Below are 12490 nucleotides of genomic sequence, written 5' to 3'. Positions count from 1 at the left end.
TCATTACACTCCTTCCTCTCCCAAATTTGCCATTTGTTCTCATCCTTCCCTACAAACCCACACATCCTTTTCTCTCCAAGAAAACCAAAACAGCAAAGATAGAACAGAAGATGCTTTGGGGCCACTCCCCCACCCCAGTTTACCTTCATCTGCCCTCCCTTCATCACATGCGAGTTGCCTTACCTTAGCTCCTCCACAAAATCCACCATTTCTCCCTGGAAGCCCCTTAAAAACTCCAAGCAAGCAGGACCTACTGCTAGGCCAATTGTAGAATAAAAACAACATTTAAAATATATGAAATGCTTAGTCAATGTTAGGCACAGTTTCATTTAGGTAATCTACACATCAACCCTAAGAACCAGTACTGTTATCGTTTCAACTGAAGCAGAGACACATAACAAGATCAAGTTCACACAACTAGTGAATGAAGAAGACAAGATGTCTCATTCGCAAGTCCTAACTACTCCCACACATCAGTATGAACTTAATTACCTCCATCATTTTCCCCTTTGTCTACAGCTGCAGAGAGCGACCTTTGTAGGGAGAGGCTACGGGGCTTCCCCATACCTTCCCCGGAACGAAGACTGTTAGCAGAGTGCCATCAAGAGCAACTCAGTACACCTGTCCATGTGCATCTGTCCCAGCAGCTGGCCGAATGAGAACGGGGAGAGTCAAGCTCCACCTTTTTCTCCCCCATCAGCTCCCTCCCTAATTCTTTTTAATTACAGTGGTCAATAGTTGAGTTTCAATGAATACAAATTTACACAGTGAAGCAAAAGTCACCATGAAAAAAATATCCACTAACAAACTATTTGCTTATAAAATGAATTTCTACATAGACTGGCATCTAACGCTTCAATGTAAATTTTAAACTGAAACTCAGCAAAAGATGAAAATTTCCATGAAGCCAATAAAATCATTGTAAGGGAAGTACTCAGATGAAACACAAAAATGCTAACTTAACGCTGATCTGACACAGGTACATAAATTTTAAACATGAAAAATTAAAAATTTGACAAGAATTGTAAATACCTCACAACAGAATGATTTCACATTGAAGAGTTAAGAGAGAGTTCTCAGATATTTTTGCAGAAAGAAACAAAAGAAAAATACGCAGCACTCTGTTTTACCCTATTTCTTTTCATAGTTAGCTCTTATTTAACTGATTACCTACATTTTGTCATATATAGACTAGGACATATGATTTCAATAGTTTCTAGTTTCACCCTTTAAGATAAAATCCCAAATTTTGGTTCCCGTTTTCCCTCCTGTAATAATTTATGTAGACCTCTTACTTTCTCCTGTATACTGTGTGTTCCACCCTTACACACAGAAACAGTACAATAAATATCTGATAAATTAAAGAAGAATCAACAGGAAATATCACACCATAATGCTTTCAGGTCAAATACCTAAGTTATTAACTAGCAGGTATTGAATCATGGACAAATAATAACAAGAATGGCAAAGAGAACAGGTGTCTGCCAACATAGGTTCTGGGATCAGCCTGAGTAGAATGAGCTGGGGAGGTGGAGGTGGGGGGAAAGTAAAACCAAAGAAGACAGAGGCCCTTCACTTCAGCTATTATCAGGGTGCACTTCAACCGTGCCATTCTGAGTTATTACTTGCCAAAGCCCATCAAGATTGCTTCCATGCTTTCTAGCACTTCCCCTTCCACCTCTGGATTAACCTTTTGGGGAGAAAGGTTGTATTTTTGAAAAAGTACTACAGTCAAAATGATCAGCACTTGATTATACTCTAGTTGCTCCCAGCATCAGCTCACAGTTAAATGGTGATGAGAACCCCTAAAGACTCAGAATTTAGTATGAAGACTCTGATTTACATGTAAGAAACCATCGTGAGCTTCAAATAACTAGGATGACTTTAACTGGCTAGTTCAAGTTTCCCTATAAATATACACTCTCATAAATAGTTGAGGGAGGGCTCGAAAAAAGTTTAATTCAGTTACAAAACAAATGAATGTTAATGTTCGACATATATGTTAGTTGCCTATTACTGCTATAACAAATCACCACAAACTTAATGGCTAAGTCAACAAAAATTTATTATCTCCCAGTACCGGACATCGGAAGTGCAAAATGACTTTCATTGAGCTAAAATCTAGGTGACTGCAGGGCTGTGTCCCTCCTGGAGGTTCTAGTAGAACGTCAGTTTTCTTGCTTTTTTATAGCTTCTAGAGGCTGCCAACAATCCCTGGCTCATGACTGCCTTCCAATGTCAAAGTCAGCAATGACCAATCGAGTCTTTCTCACACTGCATCACAATCACACTGACTGCTCTGCCTCCCTCCTCCATGTTTAAAGGATCCTGTGATTATGTGGGTCCCACCCAGATAATCCAGGATAATCTCCACGCCTTAAAATCAATTGATTGACCACTTTAATTTCAAGCAATCCCTTTTGCCACATAACATAACATATTTACAAGTTCTAAGCATGAGGACAGTTAGAGGGCCGTTATTCAGTCTACCACAGTCCGTCCCTATACCCTCAAAGATTTCTTGTCCTTCCCACATGCACAATACATTCACTCTATCCAAATCCCCACAAGTCTCAACCCATTAGATATCAACCGGAAGTGTAAATCTGGTCTAAATTCTTATCAAGTCAAAGCCCCAAATTTCATCATCCAAATTCAGTATAAATGAGGCTTTGGGTGTAAGCATCCCGAGGCACAATTCCTCTCCATCTGTAAATCTATGAAACTCAAGAAACAATCTGTCTGCTCCCAAAATACACTGGTGGGATAGACACAGGATAAATTATAGGCATTGCCATTTGAAAAGAGAGAAAATGGAACTTAAAAAACTACACACCAGACCCATGAAATTTTGAAATCCAGCCAGAAAAAGTGTATTTGGTTTGAAGATCTGGGAATAATCCTCTGTGATTCTTGGCTCCATCCTCTGGGTTCTTAACTCTGCCTTCTGGACTCTCTTCTTCCCTCTGAGTCAACGTGACCATTTCACTCTCACCGTAGTAAAGCAGCTCATGAGATGCCACTTGAGTCACCCTGGTTTCCAAGCCCACCTCTTAGTTATCGCATTATTCCATTTTATTGACAATGACCACTGTCCCTAAGTACCCATAGGCTCACTGACTATCATACTGAAGACATATTCGTTGACACCCCACTTTCCTTAATGCAGTTACCTTTGCCTTCTAAAGTCAATGGCCCATCACCAAATGCCCAATTTCACTCTTGTTTTCAAATACTGGTATAAGAGTAGACTTGTGAACACATTTTTCCTTTGTATGCATATATAATAAAATATAATTATTAAGTAATAGTAAATTCATAGTGCACAATAATTTATAAACATTACTTATAGTTTCAAAAAGTAATGAATTGCAAGCATCTTAAAAATCACCGTAGAGAGGAATGAAGGGAGCAAAAGGAGAAGAAATATTAAATAAGCAGAAATCACTGGGAAACTACATATTGAGATTAGTTTAAAGCTAAGAGACAAAACATGGCTACGCTACTGCAGGAGAAATTGAATGGTTCAAAATCTGTTCCACCTGTTTAAAACATATCTGATAACTCCAAGTAACTTCTCTGATAGGTTTATTTGAAATCAGAACATCTCACAGGTTTTGTAATGTGTTACTACTCTCGCTATGACATTTTACACACGATACAGACATATCTGCAGCGCCCACAATTCACTATAAATCGAATCCATAAAATCTTCGGAGTCTGAGCGCTTTTACCTCTCTAACATCCACAGAACCCAGAGAAATGGAAGGAAGGGGTCAGAACTGACTTCTTAAAAACAGTTTCCACATTGCAATAACAGGGAAAAGAGCTTTCCAAAGTAACTATGATGCAAGGCCAAAGGTCTACCTGTTATCCATTTCAGAGTCTAAATCTTAGAATAAAATAAATCATTAGAGTATAATTAATACAATAGAAATGCATGCCTGCTGAAAACAGGGTGGGCAGCAAATACTTGCTGATTGATTGGTTATATGAAGTAATGTTTATAATTTGGCAGAAAATGAAATTTTACATCTTTAAATCTCATATACCATATTTGTTAGGCATTTACTCTAAATCAGAGATTTTCAAATGGTGTGCCAAGGCACAGTGGTGTGCCAAAAGAACTTTTAAAACATGCAATACTTGACTGTTTAGTCAGGGGCACTGACCTCTTTTCCCTTAGTCTGTCAAAAAAATGACAACAGCCAACACAACAATGGCCATGTGGTGTGAATGAGTCAAAATTACACCTAATTTTGGTGTGTAGCAGATCAGCAAAACATGTAATATATTTTTGTGTGTAGCAGAATATTAGTAATTAGCTTACATGTGCCACGAGATGAAAAAGGTTGAAAATCACTGCTCTAAATATTGGGCTTGGTATCAACAAAGAAACAAAAATAACCAATTCATCAATGCACACTGATATGTGGTAACTAGGGACAATTCAAAGAATATACATTTCATGAGATTTATGTATTTGCTCTACAATGCCTACTTGAAGACCTGGCAATCTAAATGAAAATGAATACTAGACATTTCTTTTAACAATTAATCATGAAAAGATCTTTATTTCTTGAGACTCTTTCCTAAAAATCGTCTAGCTGTCCACCATCAGCACATAAAATGCACACTCCTGACAGTTCTATTTGTTATAGCTCACTCTTCAGGAGCATCTATGAAGAACACTAACATAATTTACAGGACCTTTGAAAAATTTGAGGGCACTTAAATACCATTTGTTTATTGGAGTTTTAGCTTCTGTAAAGCTTTCTAGTTATTCAAATAAGCAATCCTGAAATAATTTTCTATCCAGTTCACAGGGATTGAAAATCAGAGGTATAAAAAAAGAAAAAAAGAAAGAAAAAGAAACAGAGGTTTAACCCTAATGATACATCGATTTCACTCTCAATTTTTATGACAGTCTGGTTTTATTTCCTTTATTAAATTTGGTCATTATTTTTAAAGGATTCTATATCCTCCCCCCACAAAAGACCTTTAAGTAATAAAAATAAAATAAGTAAAATAAAATAAAATTTTTGTCATAAATATGTGTTGCAAAAAATATTTAGTGGGCTCACCATAATGAAAACAAAAAAATTACATTTTAATTTCTTATGAGAGTAATCGTGTTTTAAATAAATGAACCACATGTCCATTTCCTCCCTCTCCGAAGTGTAAGCTCTGGTGTTTCTGTCCATGGTGACACTTACTGGCTGTATCAGGCAATAACACCACAGCAGAAACACTAGGGTTTTATTTTATGCCTATTTCTTGGTGGCACATTTGCTGAACTGGTTTTATTTTGCATGTCCACCTCTAGTAATTATGAGTTGCCCTTCCTTTGAAGCCACAGCACCACAATCACAAAGGAAAAATCTGGGTGGGGTGGGGAGATGCTTTAGTCAGTCCGCTAGACGTGTTGAACTCCATCCCTCTCACCTTCATCGATACTTCACCTATGTCAAACTAATCTTTCTGTATGTGATTAGCTACCTGTTAGAAACTATTACAGCATCTTTCCCCAAACCAAACAACTGGCAAAAGCTTTAGTCAGTCAACGCTGAAGGACTGATGCATTGGAATTTGCTTCTCACTACCCACACATTTAAATATAATTTAAAATGTCAACATTTCTGCCAATTCCCCAACATCAAAAAAAAAGTTTTAAAATCTCAGGTATACAATTAGTGATGATAAAGGTAGAATTTTGAATGAACACATTTGAAATATTTTCAAAATAATTGTTGAGCAATATTATTGCCATTGCTGGAGAAGGAAGGATATAATCTTCCAATGAGGAATCTTGTCTCAAATATATTGTTCGCGATGCACAGTAGATAAAGCTATTAATTTTTCCAGAAAGCTACCCACATAAAGAAATTCCTCCCAACCAGGAACCATCGTACCTGAAACTTTCAAAGAGCAGCGTCTTAACTAAAATTAAGCTATCCTATTTCCTACCTAAATCAATTTTACCCAAATGAGGCATTTGTGTTATAATTCATTGTTCCCTAGACTCTAAACCCTACCATCTGCCATCGGAGTTTCTGTGCAGTAATTAAGGCACTATCCATTAGAACTGGCAAGAGTACAAAGTGGGGTGGGGGCGGGCGGGGAGAAAAGCCAAGCCACTTAAAAGGAAATGGAAGGCGTGCACACTTCATACGGAGCCCTCCACGTCTCAGTTCAGACACTGTCGTCCGTGAAGCAATACAGAAGAGCGGGAGGCCAACCCCTCCCGGGGAGGTCCGAACTAAACCCGCACAGGGGACTCGGGGAGCTCTTCATACCTTGAAAGAGAAAGGCTTTCGTCCCATTATGCAGCCCCGGGACCTGGCGCACTCCGGTCGTGGACTCCCCAAGTTCTAACTCTGTTAAGACGTCAATCTGTAGGGAAGGGTCCACACCAAGCCCCCAAACTGGCGGGAGTGGAGGTGGGGGAGGAAAGAAAGAAAGAAAAACCTCCATCAAAATCAAGCCTCTTCCTCCAGAGCAGCGAAGAACCGTGTCTCAGAAATAACCCTGGGAACTGAGCAAGAGAGGCAACTCCCTCCTCGGCCGCGGAGAGCCTCACCTGAGATCAACAGCCACGCTTTAAATAGCGGAGCACCCAGTCCCATTTCGGTGACCTACTTTAAACCCCTCTGGGTGCAAAGTTCCCCTAAGGCCCTCAGACCCTCCAGTCTCCAAGACAAGCACAGAAAAAATTCAAGCCAAACCCTCCCCCTATGCCAAGCTTCCCATTCCAGACCCACTTCAGGCGGAGGAAAAGCGAGGTGTCCCCAGGCAGCTGGGGCTGCCCCAGGCCCGGCCATCCCCTGGCCCCCCTCCCCCGTCCCAGCTATGCGGCCACTCACCTGCTCCGAGACCGAAGATCAAACAAAATATTCTCAGTAAGACCCGAGACTCCATGGTGTGGATCTGCTCAGTCCATCGTCTACCTCTTTAAAAATAAAAATAAAAATTGAAGTGGTTCTTGGAATAAAGAGGGAAAATAGCGTTCGTCTCTCCAGCCTCTGCCTCAGATTAACTGATCAGTACGATTAGTACGATTTGGTTGCCTAAGAAAAAACAGGGAGGACCCCCCAGGCACAGGAGGAACTTGGACCCTCCAATGCGCACATCATTCTCGCACGCAGAGCCAGAGCCAAGGCAGCGGGACAGGCTGGGAGGGGGCTTGGGGGGAGGGCTGGACTCGCCCGGAGGCTGCTCTGGAAGGGGGGGCGGGTAGCTCCGGAGCCCAAATAAAAGCAGCAAAAGGCACGCACACCCAGAGGAAGGGGGGCGGACCCAAGAAAGCCTGGACTGGGGCGCCCAGCGCCCGTCGGTCTTCCTGGTGCCCAAACCTGTTGTAAAGACAGAGACAATGGAGAGAGCGCTGGCGAAGACTCACAGAGAAGACTCCGCTCCTGGGAGGAGGGAGGGGCAGCCCAGGAGGCGGGGAGAGGAAGAAAAGGGAGGGACCGCCGAGGGCGAGGCCGGGAGCTGTGCCTCCCTCTCCCGCAGGGGTCCTTGGTCTGCAAGCTCCTTCTGGACCGCCCCGGAGTAGCTGCAGCCTCCACCCTCCTCCTTCCTGCTCTCGCTGGCCCGGGCAACGCCAACCACGGTTTGGGATCCAAAGATCTAATTCAAGGTGCTAAGTTGATGGGCGGTCTTTGCTCTGACCCCTCGATTTCGGGCGCGAGTCTTGAAAGACTGACAGAGAGAAAGGACTGCCCAGCCGCAGAAGGCAAGGCTAGAACTGGACAAGCTTGCCAGCTTTTTAAGCAAAGGAGGGAAGCCTGCGAACAGTCGTGCGTGGGCTCCGCAGCAGCCCCAGGAGCTAGAGAGGGGACTCCCTCTCAGGTGCACGCAGGAAAGGGCTGCCGAAGCCCGCTAGACCCCCAAGGTGGGGCTGGGCGATGAAAGAAGAGACTGGCAGAGACTGGTGGCAACCCTAGGAAGCTCGGGGAGCCCGAGAAGGGAGGCTCCCTGCCCAGGGCGGGGCGCTGGAGAGCTTCTGGGGAGAACTTAGCCAGCAACTGCTGGACAGCTCCGGGAACTCGCGCCCCCTTGCCAAACAGCCGAAGGGCGCGGAGACCAGGGCTCTAGATCTCCAGCACAAGCTCGTAGCGGAGGCAAGGGCAACAGAGCCAGGGTGCCCACACAGAACAGAAGAGCTAGACGGACAGACAGAAAGATATGAAAGGGAGAGAAGAGAGTGAGAGAGAGAAGGACCTAACCTGGGAAGGAGAGAAAAGCCACCACCCCATTGCTGACCATATTTATGAAGGCTTTCTACCCATTCTTTCACCTTACATGCGGTAACCACAACAGCGAGGTCGTTTAAGACCTAATCCTCAGCAGGGCAAAGTATATTCAAGGTCGATGGTACATAATATTTTCAACATAGCCCTAAAATTTTGAGGTAAATTTTGAATAACGACATTTAACTTCCACACTGAAAATGTAAGAGTTTGAAAGCAATGAAAATGTTAATCTAGACAAAGACAAATTGAGTTTCTTAACTTTCCATCCATACAGGTAGATTCTGAGCTCTCCAGCAGGACCCTGTAGAGCTAGTTACCAAAATACACACCGGGTGGAGTCTGGGGCTCCTGCGGAGCAGTCACATACTACACTACACTTTTTAAGAAAGAAAAACAGAATCTGGGAGCTTTTTCAAATTAGTTTTTAATTCTCTCTCTGTATCAAATATTCTATTTACTGTAACAATTCTACTTCTAATTTTGTCCTTACAAAATATTGAGAAATATTCCAGTACTTACACGTGTTAAAGTATTGTTGTGTGAGTTCTCCAACATTTGTAAAACTACACAAAATAAAATTAATGTAATGTAATTGAATTAGTTCAAAGAATATTATTCATCAGAGAATTAAAGATCTTTCTATGGCATTACATCCAAAACATTGAATTGTAATACATATCTACAAAAGTTCCATAAAATACATTTCAAATAATCTCATTAAAGTTCTACTGCAAGATGAAATGAGATAGAAAGGTAAATATACAGCTACACACATGTTTATATGTAAAAGTTCTCCTAACCTACTTGTATTCTACCAAGTCGTAGGCTCAGTGCTACCCTTCACTTTCTCTCTCATCTGTGACATGCTGGACGCTGGTGGTTAGTAAGCTCGTCTCCAGGCAGGGCAGGGACTCTCAACCTGGGCGGGGGTTTCAACCTTAGAGTCACTGACATTTGAAGTTTGGGCAGTTCTTTGTTAGGACTGTCCTGTGCCACGTAGGATGACTAATGGCACCCATGGTCTCTACCCACTAAATGCCAGTATTTTTAGTATTTCGTTTTATCTATACATCTTTTAACTATATCTTCTTTTGTACAACTTTTAAAATAGGTGTTCTAAGACTGACAGTTATCACAATGGAGGGAGGCTGGGAGCTGGATGAAAGAAGGTGGACAGATTAAGCAAAAAGAAAGGAGATATATATATAGATATAGATATAGATATATACACACACACACACATATATACACACAGACACAGACAACGGTGTGGTGATAGCCAGAGGGAAGAAGCAGGGGTAAGTGGGGCAGGAAGAGACTTTGCTGGGGGCAATGGGTACACAATGCAGTATGCAGATGGTGTTTTATTGAGTTGTATACTTGCAACCTGTATGGTTTTGTGAACCAATGTCACCCCGATACATTCAATAAAAAAATAAATTTAGGTTTCTCTAGCTACAAAAATAAAATGAAATAAAACTAGTGTTCTAGAGAAGAAAATATACTACTTAAGTTTTTACCATCTACTTAAAAGTCTGTATGTTACCACTTCAATTGAAATGCAGAAACTTTACAACCACATTGGTCCCTTTATCCACATCCCTTAAGGCTGTGATTGTCTTATGTGTTAAATCAACATACACTGAAACTTCCTTTAGACAATGTTAAAGTTTGTGCTTGCAATCATTTTGGTGGGAATAATAATTCCTTCCTCTGCTTCCCTCCCCCCTCCTCCCCCCAAAATATGTCTATATCCTAATCCCAACGATTTGTGAATGTTATTTTACATGGCAAAAGGGACTTAGGGTTGCAGATGGAATTGGGAGTGCCAATGAGGTGATCTTAAAATAGGGAGATTAGCCCGCATTAACTGAGTGTAGCCTGGCCACTGAGGTCACTGAATGTGGAAGAGTGAGGCAGAAGACAAGGTCAGAGTAGTACAATAGGAGAAAAACTTGTCCTGCCTATGAAGATAGAAGAAAAAAGGAAGGCTACCAGCCAAGGTACATGGCAGCCCCTACAAGCTGGAAATGTTGAGGAGAGGGATTCTTCCCTACAGCCTCCAGAAAGAAACACAGCCGTGCCAATACCCTGATTTTAGCCCAGTGAGGTCCATTTTAGACTCCTAAACTAGAGAACCATAAGATACTAAATTCATGCTGTTTTAATCCACCAAATTTGTGGTGACATGTTTCAACATCCACATAAAATAATATCATTACTTACCACATAATAAAAAGGTCAGTCAAAATGGTAGCCTCTGTTGACCCTGAGAGGCTCCCCTTCCACCAGAAATGCATACCAAAGCTAAATAAAATGTTCAAGAATTTTTTATTCCTGTAGAGTTTTAAATTTTAAGAAGAAAGAAAGAAAATCCCCAGATGCTAAGGGGAAAAGGGGTAGCTGGAGACCGGTGAAGAAAGGAGCAGCTGGGGTGCTGATGGGGAGAGGGTGGGACACGGGCTTCAGATTCAGCTGGGACATGAGACAATGGCGTAGGACTTTAATGTCCACACAAGAACTAGAACAATGGGATATGGCCAAAGCCAAAAGACCTAAAGATGTTGCTGAGTCCTCTGATTTAAAAAAGGGAACTTTGAAGGGTTATACTATTTTTTTTAATGAAACTTTAAAAATTGCACATTGGACTAAAAAGTGACAAAAATGCTGGCCAGCTGCATGGGACAATAGGTGGGAAACACCTTTAATACATGTCAAATTCCAAGCCTTGCTACTTGTCACTTGCAGGAACAAGGGTCAAAATTATACTCACCACTAGTATAGAAATTACATTCCAATAAAAGGGTCAGTTCACAAAGAAGACGTAACAATCTTACATGTGTACGCACTAACAGCAAAGCTTCAAAACACGGGAAATATTTACCCTAGAAAAATGGTAGCAGAACTGAAGAACTAAATAGACAAGTCCACAACTATATTTAGAAATGTCTAACATTCTTCTCTCATAATCAATGGAAATCTCCAGTCCCAGGTTGTTTCAATGCCAAATTCCTGTAAACATTTAAAGAATAAAAGACATCAACTATCCACAAATATTCAAGAAAATAGAAGAGGAGGGGCACTCTTTATGAGACGAGCATTATTACTCATGCCAAAACCAGGCTAGGATAACACACAACAAAAAAAGAAAACTAGAACAAAAACACAAAATATAGCTTTTGAACATAATGCAAAATCTTCAAGAAAATATTAATAAATCAAATCTGGCAATATATTAAAAAATAGTAAACTACAGCAAAGTGGGACTCATCCCAGGAATGCAACACTGATTTAATATTTTAAAATAAATCAGTGTAACCCACTGCAGGTACAACTAAAGAAGATAAATCACATAGCATTCACTGATGCAAGAAAAGCATTTGACAAAATCCAATAAGTATTAATGATAAAATAACTCATTGCAAAATAAAATTAGAAGGAAACTTTCTCAATCTAATAAAGGACATTTTAAAAGATTCTACATTAAGAAGATAATTTATTGGAGGTTTCAATTAATATAATCAGCCAAGAGAAAGAAAGAAAAGCCATTTGGATTGGAAAGGAAAAAATAATAATTTCTCCCTTCCCTCAATGATTTGGTCATCTACACTTTAAAATTCCCAAAGCATCTAGGAAAAAGCTATTAGAACTAGTAAGTTACTTTACTAGTGTTACAGAATATAAAGTCAACATATATAAATCAATTGTATCTCTATACTAGCAAGGAATAATTAAAATATAAATAAAAGTACCATTTATAAAGCATTATGAAATATTAAATACTTATGGAGAACTCTAAATATAAATAAGATTTTACACTGAAAACTACAGGACATTGCTGAGTGAAATTAAAGAAGACCTAAATAAATAAAAGTATTTATCATTGTCATTAATGAGAAGATAATATTCATATTAATCTACAGATTTAAGATAATCCCAATAAAAATCCCAGTAGGCTGTGCTTTTAGCAATTGATAAGCTGATTAGAAAAATTTATATGGAAAAGCAAAGAAAATTAAAAAGGCAAAAAAATTGAAAAAGGGAAAAATTGGAGGACTCTGACCGACTTCGAGACTGTACTATACAGCTATAGTAGTCAGATGGTGTGGTATTGGGAAGAGATATCAATTAATGGAATAGAATAAAGACTATAGGAATTGACCCACATATATATGCTTTTTTAACTTTTTTAATTGTTTTAAATTAAAGTTTACATTCAATATTATTTTGTATTA

General features: G+C 40.2%; 1 protein-coding gene across 1 annotated transcript in view; it reads right to left on the bottom strand.

Annotated features, from left to right (window-relative positions):
- Positions 1 to 12490, bottom strand: part of NELL2 (neural EGFL like 2) — a 335374-nt gene that overhangs the window by 279144 nt on the left and 43740 nt on the right. The window contains exons 3-4 of the mRNA XM_024575537.3: positions 6864 to 6949; positions 6297 to 6425 (exon numbers count right to left, since the gene is read on the bottom strand). Coding sequence (XP_024431305.2) covers positions 6297 to 6425; positions 6864 to 6918 — 184 coding nt within the window. The 5' untranslated portion in view covers positions 6919 to 6949. The remainder of the gene's footprint in view (positions 1 to 6296; positions 6426 to 6863; positions 6950 to 12490) is intronic.

The sequence above is a fragment of the Desmodus rotundus genome, chromosome 3, assembly GCF_022682495.2.
Source record: "Desmodus rotundus isolate HL8 chromosome 3, HLdesRot8A.1, whole genome shotgun sequence".
Taxonomy (NCBI): Eukaryota; Metazoa; Chordata; class Mammalia; order Chiroptera; family Phyllostomidae; genus Desmodus; species Desmodus rotundus.
This window is presented reverse-complemented; position numbering and strand designations above follow the sequence as displayed.